This window comes from Protomyctophum bolini (assembly GCF_963924005.1).
Source record: "Protomyctophum bolini genome assembly, chromosome: 24".
In the NCBI taxonomy this organism is placed as follows: domain Eukaryota; kingdom Metazoa; phylum Chordata; class Actinopteri; order Myctophiformes; family Myctophidae; genus Protomyctophum; species Protomyctophum bolini.
This window is the reverse complement of record NC_137885.1, coordinates 17748500-17765058: the sequence shown is the minus strand read 5'-3', so window position 1 is coordinate 17765058 and position 16559 is coordinate 17748500. Positions and strand designations below refer to the sequence as shown.

At 43.6% G+C, this 16559-nt stretch overlaps 1 protein-coding gene across 6 annotated transcripts in view; it reads right to left on the bottom strand.

The window, feature by feature from the left end:
• Positions 1–560: 560 nt before the first annotated feature.
• The window catches only part of col18a1b (collagen type XVIII alpha 1 chain b), a 65702-nt gene continuing 49703 nt past the window's right edge, over positions 561–16559 (bottom strand). For all 6 annotated transcript variants that reach the window (XM_080758025.1, XM_080758020.1, XM_080758022.1 and 3 more), the window contains 17 exons: positions 16192–16269; positions 15799–15834; positions 15213–15266; positions 14911–14985; positions 14022–14087; positions 13827–13857; positions 13214–13267; positions 11730–11764; positions 11201–11314; positions 10431–10596; positions 10138–10205; positions 9438–9566; positions 8796–8828; positions 7284–7841; positions 6441–6638; positions 5499–5608; positions 561–4854 (listed from right to left, as the gene is read on the bottom strand). In XM_080758025.1, coding sequence (XP_080614151.1) covers positions 4638–4854; positions 5499–5608; positions 6441–6638; positions 7284–7841; positions 8796–8828; positions 9438–9566; positions 10138–10205; positions 10431–10596; positions 11201–11314; positions 11730–11764; positions 13214–13267; positions 13827–13857; positions 14022–14087; positions 14911–14985; positions 15213–15266; positions 15799–15834; positions 16192–16269 — 2022 coding nt within the window. In that variant the 3' untranslated portion in view covers positions 561–4637. The remainder of the gene's footprint in view (positions 4855–5498; positions 5609–6440; positions 6639–7283; positions 7842–8795; positions 8829–9437; positions 9567–10137; positions 10206–10430; positions 10597–11200; positions 11315–11729; positions 11765–13213; positions 13268–13826; positions 13858–14021; positions 14088–14910; positions 14986–15212; positions 15267–15798; positions 15835–16191; positions 16270–16559) is intronic.

Sequence of the window (16559 nt, the reverse complement as noted above, 5' to 3'; positions counted from 1 at the left end):
TTTCCACCATTTCCGCAATTACCATTTCCGCAATTTCCATTTCTGCATTTCCACAATTTCCGCTTCCACCATTTCCGCAATTTCCGCAATTTCCATTTCCATTTCCAACTATTAATGGCAGCTGGGTTTCATCATTCAAATAAAATAGAATTCTGTCCGTTTAGCTATAAAATTATGTCAGGGAATAGGGATACACAGTATATGTCTTTCATTTGCATTGCATCTCCCCCCCCCCCCCCCCCCCCCAAGCTTTTATTTTCGTTCGAGTAATAGTACAACTCGTATTACTTATAATAATGTAATTAAAGATAACTTCATTCAGATTATTATTATTCTTTTCATTTTCCAGATTTTTCATTGGTGGGCCAGTCATAATGGTCCCGCGGGCCTGATGTGGCCCGCGGGCCTGAGGTTGAGTATCACTGCTTTATAAAATATTGTCCTATTGTAGCGTCAAACAACATACTGTGACTTTAACAAAAGAGACAGCCAGACGGAGACAGAAAGATTACACACTTGGCCATTATAGTATGAAAGAAATAGCACCACAACATTGCCCATTTGATTTATACAAAGGTTTTATTTTAGGAAATGCGTTTCAAAAGACACGTCACGAAAAATGTATATCTATAAAAGTTAATACACATCTTACACATGATAATGTGGTTACAACTATACAGGAATACCATTCCGCTATGTACTTCCAACTGAAAATGATGAATGACACTTTTGATACAAATCAAGTGACACATTTTAATATCAGTGTCCGCGTTCTCTCCCTCGGACAATTCACCCTTTGTCAAGTCCCACCCGTGGTTGTGCCCCTCTTCGCACCCATTGGTTGCAGTTTCGTGGTTGGACAAAAATCCTCTCTCCATCCACTACCATTGAAATAACATGTTTTTCAGTCGCTTCATATTGATATTCTGTGCACTCAATTGTTATTTTAAACTTGGTGTCAGTAAAAAGGAACATCACAGGTGCAGCATGGTGACTGCATGGGCATATCATTTTTCTTTCTCCAAAAACGATGTTTTTGCAAATTCAACATAAACAAGGCGGAACGAGGGCGGAATAAGGCAGAAAGAGCCTGCTGGTTAGTCAGTCAGGGACCAATCAGAAGGCTGACAGAAGGGTGAATTGGGTAGCGTAGCTAGAGCACAGTGCATCATCATTTATGAATAAAAACTCCTGCGACAAAACGTTTAACAAAACAAAATCACGATGATCCTTATAAACAGTGCATAGACAAGAGAAACACATTCATGGCTGATTCCTTATGTGGTATCTGCACATACACTTTGTATGTGCAGGCATATGATGATTTTTCCATGTGTCCTCCCTTTAAATGCTAGTAGCGACTTTAAGCAACGACGGATACGGCTGTCGGCTACGGCAACCGGAAATGGATCAGTGCTCGATACATAAACCTGCTCTCCGTCGCAGCCCTTTCTACTACGGGAGAACCTACACTTACACGTAGAGTCTATAATCAAATTTAGACTCTACGTGTTTATTGAAATGATAGCTGTCATACATTTACACTGATTGCTCCATCACCTCTCTTATGCTGTGTAATGTGTTGGCATGCTCTGAATGAAGAAATAACACCAATACCATTATATCATATTAACCATATTTATTAAACGGTTTTAGAATAAGAATATCATGTCCAGCGCATGTAAGAATTAAGCAATATCGGTAAGTTAGCTGACGCGCAACGGGGTGTTTTAAAAATAATAATAATAATAGTCACCGTCGCCGGAGGCTGTTTGCTTAACGATTTTGACAGCTACAGCGCCGTCCTGAAAACAGTCATTGCTTAAAGTCCCTATTAGCTCTCTCCACAGGAATTTCCCCTCAAGAAAAAAACTTTCGGAAGGTTTGGAATATTTACCCGATGTGAGACTTTAATACTAGATGTCCAAATTTGTGGAAAGAATAAATCACTGCACAATCGATAAAACATTAAAACGACTTTGTTAATCAAAAATAAATACTCCTTTGTTAGAAATTTGAAAATATCTTCCCTTGTATGTAGATAGTAAAATACAAAAAAGTCTGTTATTCAAGTGCTACTAGTTGTACAGTAGGTTATTATAGCAGTGTATACAAAAACAGAAGATAACATTTGAAATGAATGACCATTAAGCTCGACAGTGGAATATAGGCCTTGATGACCATACTGTGAGATCCATCTTCCAATTCAATTGAACAGTTTGGTGGAGGAGATATGTAATAATGGATATCATTATGACATTATCTCTCTATACAATGCACAAAACTTTGTGCACAGTTCGGGTGGCCAAGTCGTAGACCGTCACCTACGCGGAGTATGCGGAAGTGCGATGTGGCCGTGCTACGTCACTGACTTGACCTCTGCACTTACGACGTGCAAAACTTTAGTTTCCCACAGCGTGCCAGCTATTGTCCAAAGACATATCGCCGTCTGCCTTGGATCAAAATATACACTTTGTGTATGTGTGTACAGTGTGTTTCACTCGGACACACGATATTCACTGAGAAACAACAACACGGACCCGTGGCGTTAGATGTGAGCGTGCGAGCTTACTAACACAGCGCTAGTCTAAACTACAGCGCAGACTGCTAGTTTTCATGCGAGTGTGTAGTACTAGTATCACACAGTTTGGTCAGCTGCTGTCGTTCCCGAGTGCAGGAAAACAGGGGAATAATAAGGCTCTCTGGTGTCTTGAATCAGTTTCACAGTACTTGGTGAGGAGCTGACCAGGTTCAGGTGGATTTATTTGGACAGCTGAACACAATGACGTGCTTTGGTTTGGGGTCGATCAGTCCGATCTAGCTAACAACAGATTGGTAATGAAGTAGTTTCTACCACAGACATCTGACACAGAGTGCAGATTGTTGCGACGTATGAAACGTATGAAATCAGATGATGGAAGACCAAAAACAAAAAGGTGATTGCGAACGCAGTGATTGCGAACGCAGTGAGCACTTACTATGAGACCTAGCAGATCATGTCTGTGTGTCTGTCTGTCTGTCTGTCTGTCTGTCTGTCTGTCTGTCTGTCTGTCCCGCTATACGTCCAAATATGGAGTGTGTTGCATCAACACAATCACTCAGCTCCATATATGGGCACAAAAGTGTTGCATCAACAAACGAATCACTCAGCTCCATATATGGCCACAAAAGGGGCCAGGTCCACATATACAGTAACAGCGGGACAGACACACAGACAGACAGACAGACAGACATCGATCTGCAGGGTCTCAGCTGCGTTCGCTTCCCGCGTTTGCGCGTCTTACTGGTATTTTAATACCGCAATCCGTACATTGTATGTCCGTTGTCTCCCTCTCCCCCAATGGACAGAGGTAATTGCATGTCCAAACTATAATAAAGATGGTGGCACATGCCCAATCTGATGTGTGCGGTCTGCTTCAAATACCTTTATTGACATCGTTATTATAACCCAACACCAGGGCCTACATTTCTTAAAGGATCACTTCACCTCTTTTGCAACCAGATCTTAGTTTAATGATGTTTGAGAGAGAAGAAACACTTTCCTGGGTTTTTTATGTGGGTAATATGTGTTTTTAGATATTTTTGTATTTCAAAGTGTCCATGATGTCATGGACACTGGGCTCACTTCCTTCCTGGACTATAATTCCCATAATGCTTTGGTGCACTGCTCTTCCTTCTGGATAGGGGGGCTGTCTTACTGAGACAACATATAGTTCAGGAAGTAAGTGAGCCCAGTGTCCAGGACATCATGGACACTCGGAAATACTAAAATATCTAAAAACACAATGGAAGAGTAGGGAGATAACCCCCAACCAATGCAGATAGTAGTGATAGTAGTCATATCAACATACTCTACCATACAGATGTTTAGATACTGCTTCAAGGCACATGAAAGCAAGGTCATTTTGTAGACATTTTGTCAAATCAGTTTCATGACTGAATTTCTGATTAGTAGAAAATGAAAATGGATAGCCATCATTGATGACCATGAGATAAGCATGTCCAGGGCAGCTGCATTCTGTTTGTTTCATAGACTGTGGTTTGGCTCTTAAAATGCCCCCCCCCCCCCAAAAGAAAAGTTCACAATTCTAGGGCACTGAGGTGCACCCCCTATTGGATGGTCATTGTATAGCACCATATGAGTGGATTTCAAACACAAACTAATAACTATTTAGAAAAAGGGCTTATTTACAAACCGCACGACATATTGTGCATACGTTTCTGTGTACTGTGTGTGTGTGTGTGTGTGTGTGTGTGTGTGTGTGTGTGTGTGTGTGTGTGTGTGTGTGTGAACACACAGTGTGAGGATTTCAGTGTTTGACTGCTTTAGTAAATGTCTAGTTGTAGTTGATGTGGCCGTGTAGTCTATATGTACAATATAATGCGTGTGTGTGTGTGTGTGTGTGTGTAAATGTATGAAAGTGTGTGCATAAGTTAATGTGCCGGCATGTACTCTCATGGGAAGGCCTCTAGCTCCCTCAGAACTGGTGTGTTTACGTGAATTCAATAATGTTATCAGCTATACCTCATGTCTGATGTTGTGGTGTGGTGTATGTGTGTGTGTGTGTGTGTGTGTGTGTGTCTATGTGTGCGTGCGTGTGCGTGCGTGTGCGCCCGCGCGTGCGTGCGCGGGAGACCTATCTCTTGGACGGGCCAACGTAGCTGTTCTCGACACACAGCACCACGAAGGAACTGGAGCAGCTGCTGGAGCTCTGCTGCAGGATGCTGCCGCCGCCCTGCAGGGGCGAGGCCACGCCCGACAGCGCTGCTTCGCCCACGCGCCACGTCTCGCAGTACGTTTCCACCTGCCGGTGGCCTGCCGCGGTCGAGCCGTGCCACAGCATCTTCTCTGGCCTGGGAGGAGAAGGAGAGAGAGAGAAAGGTTCCAGGTAGGGGAGCACGGCTATGAAATTATGACCGATATCCGATCTCCGATTATTTGGCAGGGTCATATCGGCCGATACCGATTCTGACCGATTCCGATATTATACAGAGGACCACAATGGAAACAAGCCTATAGGCCCTATAGGGGCATGGCCCAAAGCCTGTTAATAAAGTAGTCAATCAATCAATACATTAACCTATACTCTTTTCCAAGTGGTCTGTTTTCACAACTGAATGACTACTGAATGAGATGAGTAGAGTTTACAAATTAAATGTAGAAAAATGTAAAGTGTTTTTATATGCATGATTTGACCTTTGTTCTAGACTAGAGATGCTAGACACTCTTGATTGTTATTGAACCCTTTGACGATTCTTTACATTTTTCATGAATTACTTTGCTGGTGAAAACGTAATTTAATAATCTGGATTATTTTGAGACAGATCCGATACCGATACGCTCTTGAGAGATTTAAAGATATACAACGGTCCATTTGGTTTCCAACTCTCTCCACTCCCTACTTGATCATAACTACAGCGTCACACCAATGCAGTGGTATATCCACATGCTCCAAAATGCAAGTGAACAGTTCAAAGGACACGGTCGGGTGGCTCACCATGCACTGTCAGTGAGGACGTCCTTGCCATCGAAGGAGTATATCGGCACGTTGTTCTTCATTGTGCCGCCATTGAAGATGGAGTCCCAGCTGTCAAACATAATCTCATCCTGGCCAAGAAGAGAGTGGTCAGTTGAACAGAAACAACACATTTTACCATGTAATTGGTATCCATGTTTGTATTAACATACTGTACCATACAGATTGGTTAAAAAATTATGTTATATATATATATCTTTTTTTTTTTCTTCTTTTTTAAATTTTTATCCCACGATTTTGTAACCCAGTTTTCTTTTCACCCAGTGCCAATCATCTAATGTAATCCTGGGCGCTACACTTCCTCTGCTAACCTGGGGGGCAGCGGACTGACCTCATGCGTCGTCCTATGCATGAGGAGTCCAAGCTGCTTCTTTTCACCGGACGTGGCGTGTGGAAGGGACACGTTATTCTGACCAGTTCACACGTTATAATTTTAACGTTAGTTTTGGATTTGCTGCTATGACAGTGGTGCTCAAAGTATTTCATGTCAAGGACCCAAACAATTATATGGAATTGGCCACCGACCCCCATATGGAAATATTTTGTTCCAGGGATCCCCCCTAACCTGACGCTGCCAGATCCAAGAATCTTGCTACACAAGTTTGTTTCACAGCTTATTGGGATCTGGGATCTCGGGAGGCAATTCCCCCCTCCCCCCCCCCAGAAGCAAAGATTTGAGTTAAAAACGTTTGATGGGAAAGAATATATATCATTGCACGTTTTCACGATAGAAAAAGCAGATCTACAAGCTCGTGTATCTGCAATCTTTTCAACAGCTACTGGAAAGTGTAAAATAATGGTTAAAGTAGTTAAAACACTAGTACAAGGTGACACAGATGCGTCCTCATAGTCTTAATGGGATTAACCAGAGTGTAATGTTGCTAAACATGGAAGAGTCTCTACCTTCAGGTTGACGATGGGCAAACCGCCGCGGTCGGTCTTGCGGACGATGCTCTGCAGGTCCTGGAGCTTGGAGGAGAGGAAGGCCCGGAACGTCCCCATCAGCCCAATGGCTCGGGCCTGCGTGAAGCACATGTAGTCTGCCCCGCGGATACCCCGCATGGACCCCGTCTGGGCGCTGTTGAGCGCCATCATGTGGAGCTGGAGGGGGACAACAATCCATCCATAGAGCAGTGGTGAGCAGTGGTTTCAACCCTTTTCATATCACGGCCCATTCTTTATTCTGCATTTGAGCCACGCCGGACCACAATTTGATGAAATGTAGGCCTCTCAGACCCAAAACTAAGGAATATTTTGTTGTTGTTGTTGCATAAGTTGCACAATTTCATACTGAATTGATGTTGGTACCATAGGAGAAATAAGAGGCAAATAAATCTATATTCTCTAGTTGTGTAGACTTCTTGTAAATTAATTAAATACAGATGTTTAACAATAATGTAACTCTTGAGATTGTAACATGAAACCAAATGGCATTTGGTTTCATTTTAGACTCAAGAGTTAAAGTTCTACAAGGGTCCATTTGGTTACCAACTCTCCATAATTTATCTGGGGACCACCTAGAACCCTCTCAAGGACCACTGGTTGAAAACCACTGCCATAGAGAGATGAACTCTCATTCATTGCAAATGGAGTGTCAAAGAATGACCCGGTTGGGGGATCTCTCTCTCTCTCTCTCTCTCCCTCTCTCCCTCATTCCACACAAATAGAAAAGGCAAAGTAAGAAATAATCAAATTTAGAAATCCAAAAGTACAACATCACACAAGAGTCCCTTCTACTCCACTTACCGAAGGCCCCGAGGTGTGATCATGGACTGGACTTTGAGGCTCTGGGGGCCTGGGTCGTCTCTGAGGAGTGACCGGGTAGCGGCCGTCCGGGTAGACCGGGCGCTCCGGGGGCGGCTCGTGGTAATGTCGACTGTCCGGGTTGTTCAGTCGCTCGGTGAAGCTCGGGTACCGCGGATCTGTCGGCGCCGGGTACTGCGGGTCTGGCAGCGTGGGATACTGCGGGACTCTGGTATCGGGTTGGGGCTGCGGCTGAGCCGGAGGCGGATATCTGTCATCTGGCTGCGATGGGTATCTGTGATCTGGTTGGGCTGGGTATCTGTGGTCTGGTTGTTGGGGTGTGTATCGGTGATCTGGTTGGGGTTGGTATCTGTGATCCGGTTCTGAAGGGTATCTTTGATCTGGCTGTGCCGGGTCAGGCTGTGGGTGGTATCGGGGCTCCACCGGGCTCTGACCCTCGTCCCGTCTCTGAGGCTCCTCTGTGGGGTGTGCTGCGTTGGGGTGGTGTTGTGGGTTGTAGGGAACCACCGGCGGGGGCTCCACAGCAGCCACCTCGTTACCCTTCGAAAGATACAATTTACAATTTAGGCATTTAGCAGACGCTCTTAGTTCAGAGCGACTTACATTAAGCAAGAACAAAAAGCATGGGAATACATCACATAAAAAGCATTTATCATGAAACATGCGTAAGCTAAGAACGTAACAGTGGAATATCTATATAATGAAACTATACATATAAACTATACTATGCTATACATATGTACTATGACGTGCTATGACTACATACAATGCACTTATAGTGCTGTCTACATAACATGCTATAAGTCTGTATCAAATGCTATCTAAGTCTACAGAAATGCTATCTAAGGGGGTAGGGTAAGTGCTATGGGCCATGATGGAGTCTGAAAAGGTGGGTTTTCATATAAGGCGGAAGATTGGGAGTGATGCTGCAGTTCTGACTGCAATGGGAAGTGCATTCCACAGTTTTGGAGCCAGAAGGGAGAAGAGTTTGGGACGTGTGGAGCGTTGTCCCGGCGTTTTTAGTGAGGGTACTTCCAGCTTCTCACATGGCGTTTTTAGTGAGGGTACTAGCGCGCGGTGGGCATGATGTGAATGTAATGCACACATCGTCACTCCATAGACGTAGACATCCTAAGCAAGGTGTATATTATTATTACTAGCCCTTACCCGTTGTGAGATTCCCCCGGACTGCGCCCGGGTGCGTTTTCTAATTTTTAATTCACTAATAAATTCATTATTAATCATTAATGTGTCAAATCGAAAAAAGGGCTTCGTTAAGACCTCCATATTATTAGTGGGAGTGCCCATTGAGGGAGTGATTGGTGCAGGCAGTGAGGAGCTACGGCGGTGTTTCTGACACACAGACACACACACACACACACACATTCTGACACACAGACACACACACACACACACACACACACACACACACACACACAGACATTGACTGAATTATGATGATATGATGATGATAGTATGATTATAGAAACTCACCTGATCGTTGGGCAAGGCAATGTAGGGCCCGAGCTGAGAAAAGTACAAAAGAAGAATGAAATGAGTATACTGAATTCTCAAGGTTGTCATATTCATTCCAACAATGAAAATAAATTAGACAAATGCATTTTGAATGGCCAACATAATATAACAGAAAACTAAAATGACACGCGTATGATCGTATCATTAACTGCCAGGTGATACAAATGCTCTCCGTTGTGCATCTGTCCCCCTCTTTCTTTCTTTTTTCCACCCCTATTTTATTTTTTTATTTTTTTAACGTGTATGTTTCTCTGTGACAACCTCCCAGCCGTTGCTTGCGTTCGTTTCTGACGATCTTTTGTTGGTTCAATCACTGTGTTTTGTTGTGTAGCTCCAGTTAGCTCATAACATTAGCGCTGAGGCCATAGAGTTATACTGTGGCGTTGCAGAGTCTGGGTTAACACTTCCGCTTTCAGGGCTTAGGATGCACAATGAGTACTTTTACTTTTGGTACTTCAAGTACATTTCGATGTCAAGTATACTTTTGTACATTTACTCATCAGGATTTTCACTTGTAAGAGAGTATATTTCTACAATATTGATACTTTTACCATTGGTTTTAGTGTTGGGTAATGTATGTTTACAGCAGTACTGTTGTACCTGCACTTGGCGGACTCCATCTCGTACTCGCAGGTAGAGGTCTGTTTGTTCCTGAACGTACACCAGCGTTCCTTCTGCTTGACTTCTAGCGGTGGCTGCCATGGTGTGGTAGGACCTCAGCACCATCACCTTGTCAACCATTTACAATTTAGGCATTTAGCAGACGCTCTTAATCCAGAGTGATTTACGGTAAACAAGAACAAAAAACATGGTAATACATCAAATATCAATAGTCATCATGAATAATACATAAGCTAAGAACAGTGGAATATCTAGTATACTGTATACAGTATATAATTAAACTACGTATAGTATACACTATAGAGTGCTATATCTATAAAATGCTATCCAAGTTACATAAGTTGAGCCTTTGCATATGCCTGTAAAGCCGCTGAGGCTAGGGCAAGTGCTATGGCAAGAGCTACGGGCTAAGATGGAATCGGAAGAGGTGGGTTTTCAGACTACGGGAGTGAGTCTGCAGTTCTAATTGCAATGGGAAGTTCATTCCATAGTTTTGGGACGTGTGGACCATTGTCCCGGCGTTTTTAGTGAAGGTACTGTACCTCCAGCTTCCCTGCGTTGGCTGATGTGATCGCACGGCTAATCAACACATTAGAAAGTCAATGCGCGACAACACCATGAAAGCACAGTGGCTTCTGAATAAAACAACTGATAATAATTAGAACACGTTCCAACTCACTCCTCCTGATGATGATCCTGGGTGTCCAGGCGCTCCGGGGGGGCCTGGGGGGCCTGGGATAGTGATGGCTAGCATACAAATGTTACATGATTGTCAACAGAGGTCATATCAAAGTGGATAATAACAATAATTTAGAGAAAGTCTACCTCTTTTGTGTGACATGAAACTATAGTGGACTACACATGCACAGAAACATAACATGATGTGCACAACAACATACAGTACACATGTGCGTGTGTGCGTGGTTCGTGCGTGTGTGTGTGTGTGTGTGTGTGTGTTTAAATAAGGCTCACTCTGAGTGCCCCTGTAAGGTCCTGGGAGTGACCCTCCTGGAGGTCCGGGGGGCCCAGGTGGGCCAGGATACCCCGTTTGTCCGGGATGCCCAGGGTGCCCTGCTCCTGGAGAACCAGGTGGGCCCTGGGGCCCCGGGGGGCCCTCAGTGGACTCACCTGGGGGTCCCTGATGGGACAAAATAACCGATTTCCACAGGAATCAATCAAGTGGAATGGAAATGACATTTTCATTGGTAAATTACAAATAATCCAAATAACATACTGTACCACAGATACAGTATGTACAAATCCTTCGTATGAAAATTAGCTCATTTACTTTTATGAGGTTGATCAGAACCTAGATTAACAATGTCTATATCTTTACTTTACAGAGAATACCGGTAGACTATATGTCTTGTTTACGGGACATGCAATATGGTTGCATGTTAATGGTGATTGACTTTTTAGTTGATTATCACCATTTAACATGAATACAATGGAGCAAACGGTGCTCCAAAGTATATTCATGAACAGTGCAACGCTCAACTCAAAAACTATGGGCACAAAGGCATCGAGAACTGATGGAGGCATCAAGGTTTTTCAATGAATTCTGGGTATTGTAGGATCAGAAAATTACGGGACTGGGGAAGAAAACGGGGTTTTAGTTGGACAGACAAATCGTATTGCATGATACAATCCTCGGTTGATACAGTTAATGTCCCACAATGACTAAACAGCCACACATTTTTTTATATATATCAAAAAACATGTTATGGAAAAAGCGATCTTACCGGAGGCCCAGGGGCAGCACTTCCGCCTCCATATCGGGGGTCATAATACCCTCCTCCTGACTCGCCTTTGTCCCCTTTAAAACCTGGGTCACCACGTTCCCCTTTCATCTCATTCTGATGGAAAACCAGACAACAAACTCATTCAAATGTGCACCAAGTTCAAATGAGTTACAATGTCAAGCCAAATACTCTTATCCAGAGAGAGGTACTTGCAAAGTCCACGTAAATGCCATGAAACTTGTCAAACAACACATAAATAACACAAATAACGGCAATATCAGTCACAGTCTCATGGGAACCATGGAGTTTAACATTACATTGTTGAATCAAATGTCACTATCATAAGCATATGTTTGCTACAGAGCTGTATCCAAAACTAAATGAAACAATTCCATTGGCCTACACAAGATGTCATCCCTGTAATAAACACGCCATTTACTCTTCTCATATTCGAGCACTTCTAATTTACATCAATGTTTCTGATAGCAGCGGCACAGACAGGGTAGAACTAGAAGAGTTTGCAGCTTACCTTGAAGGTGTAAATGTCAAAATTTGTGGTAAGACCTAGAACAGAAAACAAAGATTGTCACTGTCAAAAGGCTCATGGAGAGTAACTCCCATCCAGTGAGTGGCAGCTTGTCCATTGGCCACGCACAGGTGTTGGAGGCTACTGTATACTGTAAGTAGACCTATCCTGCACTCATTCCCTCATTCACACTCATCAATGTCCCAGTAAAGATACAAATTGAATTTGTCCTATACCTGTTACAGGCAGGTCAAATCCACATTGAAGTTGGAATTTAAAATTTCAATTTAGGCATTTAGCAGATGCTCATTTGGACAATGTGCAAGGTCAGGGCCATATGAAGTCGTCCAACAATGGCGTAAGTAAGTGGTCAAGGACGTTATTGTAAAGAAAAAGTGATAGCATGTAAGCACCTTTTTATCTTTCTAAGCAGCATCCCCCATACTGTACTATATGGTGTTGCTTAATTAAACAATATTACTCGAGTGTAATATTGCAATACTACCACAGTTAAGGTCATTACACACTGGCGACGCGATTTATTCGTGCGAATAATTCACAATTCTTTTAAACTAATTGAAGTCAATGCAAGCTTCCACATCAGTGGCGAATGTGCGAAAAAGCGACAGTTTTCGCTCTTTATTTGTTCGCTCTGGTGTCAAATTTTGCAGACATTCGCAGGCGAACTGCAACACCTCTGACCAATCAGAATGCAGCCCAAACTGCGTTGCTGTGTATAAACAGCGGCGTACCGTACAATAGCTGTCAACAGAGCAGCAGCCGGTCCGCGGGTCCGGCTACGCAGGTCGGGATCATACTCTATGGTCGGGATAGCACAGCAGCACACGCTGTTGCACACCTCCCCTCCTACTGTTGGGGGTGTGTGTGTGTGTGTGTGTGTGTGTGTGTGTGTGTGTGTCAGTGTGTGTGTGTCAGTGTGTGTGTGTGTGTGTGTGTGTGTGTGTGTGTGTGTGTGTGTGTGTGTGTCCGTGAGTGTGAGCGTGCGTGTGTGCGTGCGTGTGTGTGTGTGTGTGTGTGTGTGTGGAAATGGCACATGGGTGTGCTAACAGCAGCGAGCAACGGGCTCCACCAAACTTTGGTCTGTATCTGTGGTCTCAGGTAAAGTGGGCCATCTCTCACATGTGCCGTTTCTCGCACTCTCTCTCAAATGTGCCGTTTCTCTCACTCTCTCTCAAATGTGCCGTTTCTCTCACTCTCTCTCAAATGTGCCGTTTCTCGCACTCTCTCAAATGTGCCGTTTCTCGCACTCTCTCAAATGTGCCGTGAACATGCACAATGATAGTCAACGGACCAGCGCGTTCATGTGTTTGGGGCCAGGCTGCAATATCAAATTCGGCCACTATGTCCATTTCGCCTCAGGGTTTCCGCTGGGTGCCTTCTCTATTCATATATACTCTAAGGTTTCAACCAATCAGATTGCTTCCTCGAAACGACCTGTGGTAGAATATACTTTATCCTGAACCTACCTGGAATTCCAGGTATGCCCGGTGTTCCCCGGTCACCTTTGTCTCCTTTAGGATCTGAAACAGATGCAACGGAACACAATCAGAAGTGGAATTCTATTCATGGGTATTACTATACATGGGACAACATAATAGCTTGCATGTATAAGCATAAGGAAACCTTGTGGAGCCATGAGGCCCATAGGGCAGGAGCGTATCCGTGTCTGTAGAGTGAAACCTTGTGGAGCCATGAGGCCCATAGGGCAGGAGCGTATCCGTGTCTGTAGAGTGAGGCAGCTTGATGTACAAGTACTCCCCCTGGACATGACGCTAGTATGTCGCAGGGACGTACACCCAATCCAACCCTTGATGCTGAGTGTCAAGCAGGGAGGCACTAGGTGCCATTTTTCTTTGGTATGAGCTGGCCAGGGATGGAACCCAGACCTCCCAGTCCCAGGGCGGACACTCAAACCACAAGGCCACAGTCTGAGCTGGTCACATTAGGTCACATTTTGGAACATTAGTCCTCCAAAAAAATCAATAAAAATGAGGTTGAAATTGTGACCTTGTCCCTTTAACTTCACCAATCCAGCAGACATACATTTAACATAGGACAGAATATGGAGTTAAAACTTACCAGGATAGTGCCTGGAAATGTCAGTGTGACCCTGAAATCAAACCCCAGAACAACAATAGTTTCAATGCTCAAAATAATTTGTATTAATTGAATAAATGTTTTTTAGTATTGGTTTTCTAATTCTCCACCAGATATGAAGTTGCAGGTCAACTAGTGGTGCATTGTGGGAAGTGTAGTGTGGGAAGTACTACTCACGGTGAACCTGTCAAGAGGAACGGCTGGTCCAGGTGGTCCCGGGGGCCCGGGTGCTCCTGGGGGACCCTGGGAGACAAGAGGACTGATGAAAATATGTGGTGGAAAAAGTACTCCCATTTGTTTTTCTTGTTAGATATTTTTTGGGGCTTTCTGCCTTTATTGATAGATTCACAGTAAGTCGACAGGAAACGGGGAGAGAGATCGTCGGGAGGTCGTCGGAACTCGAACCTGCAACACGCTGTCAGGCTGGATTACCAGCCGAGGTGACTGGACCGTTAGGTCGGCCCAGGCCAGTACTCGCATTTTTTCAGTAAAAGTATCAATACTGCAATATAGAAATACTCTGTTACAAGTAAAAGTCCGTAATTCAATATCGACTTGAGTAAAAGTACAAAAGGACCAAGTACTCAATGTGTCGTATCGCGACAAATTGTGAGCTTGTAGATGATCTATTTTCAAATGTATATAGAGCTGAAGTGGTTAATGTACGTTTTGTAATAATAATCTAATCTACAAAGTAACTAAAGTTGTCAAATAATTGTAGTGTAGCCTCGTAGTGTAGTGGAGTAGAAGTAAAAGTACTGAACATTTGGCATACTCAAGTAAAGTACAAATACCTCAAGAATGTATTTAAGTAAAGCAAATGCACTTAGTTACTTTCCACCACTGGTGGTATAGGTACTATGGCTTGGCTTTGTGTATTCGGGGGAAACCATGGTTAACCCACTAAGACCTGAGGCTGATACTACAAATGCCTTCTACAGTAAATCAGTACTTCTTACTAGTTCTTACATTGTTAACTTCACAGTCATGTGGGGACCGCCCCCCGAAACCATGCAGGGCCCCCCTTCCCCTGGGGGTCCCGACCCAGAGGTTGACAACCACTTACTGGATAGCCATGTCCACCGTCTCCAGAACCCGAATCTCCTTTCTCTCCCCTCGCCCCGTTCAGCCCAGGACGACCCTACAATGAAGCACCACAGTCCCATGAATAGTCTTCAGTATGTGTATGAACAAAACAGTGCATGTTTTTACATTTATTTATGGAATTATTTCATTTTATTTAAGACATTGTTTTTAATTGAATCCGTTTAAATGTAGGAAACAAAAACAATACACAAAAATTGGTCCGTGAACCGGGTCCTGAGATTCACTGTTTTAGAAATGTGTTGTATAGTAAAACCTACTCACCGGTCGACCTGGAAATCCAATTTCTCCTTTAGGGCCAAAAGGCCCAGCAGGACCCTACAGAGGACACATAGATAAAATCAATAACACAAAGGGAAAAGAAAATAAATTATTAAAAAGGTTGAATACAAATAATGTTTCCCCAAAATAACTAGAACTAGAACAGTGCCCGTTGGGGGGTGATCAGGTGTGATCAATTGGCTAATAAAGGGGACATCATTGTGATGTCAGAACACCATTATTGACCGATATTTCACCGATATAGACCTAATAATAATGTGACCGTTAATGGCTTTGAAAATGAAAACGTAAAAAGAAATCAGCAATAAGCTCAATATAAATTTATAATGCATAATAAGTAATATATATTGGACCCGGTATCAGCCGATATGACCCTACATATCAACGGATATCAATATGGGTCAAAATGTCAATATCGTGTATCTCTACCACACTGATAGCTGTGTATGTTGCACACAGCAGTGAGCCTATAACAGCGTTAATGTAATACTGTACTGTTAGCTGTAGCTGCTGAATGTACATGTAGCACTTCCAAAGTAGCCTACAACGGGGTATATATGCTACTTACAGGCGGCCCCAGAGGTCCGGGAGGTCCAGGGTCTCCCTGTAGGCACACACAATTTGTGGTAAAACATATGAATGACTCAACCTTGCCCAAACTGAGTTATCTAGGCTACAAATCTAAGTGTAAATTAATCACTTAACTCAGTGAGTTCCACTCAAATGGAACCAAATGGTTAAGTCTAAAGCGCACCAATGATTCACCATGCAACTACTTGTAGCCCTTATCCCCAATGGGAGTTGCAACTGGTGTGGTTTGGGCTTTGAATGTCCATTTGGTTCCATTGGTACACTTTCTGAATCATGGCTCCATTTGGCTCAATTTATATACTCTCCAAGTTAACTTACCTATGAGGATTTTAATGTGTACAACAGTAGATACAGTACTAGGGTTGTTTACCTGGGGTCCTCCCAGCCCACCCAGGTACAGGGGTCTTCCATCAGGTCCCATAATGATACCAGGCTCTCCCTTCTGACCCTGAACAAAAACAAATGACAGTATTTTTAAAATGACATACGGTATCCGTTGTCCCGGCTGTTTTAGTGAAGGTTCTGCCAGCCTCCCTGTGTTCATATGAACCTTTCCCCTGCGCCACCCCAGCTATTGTAGCCACGTGTCATGCTGTGTGGACTTCTGGACGTTGGTTACTTTATAGACAGACGGTCACAGACCGTTGGCTACAATACAATAATGGCCAACATTATGCACCAAGGAAGCAACTTTCCGACACACAATGGCTTATTTTGTCAATAGAGCTGCCGTTAGGA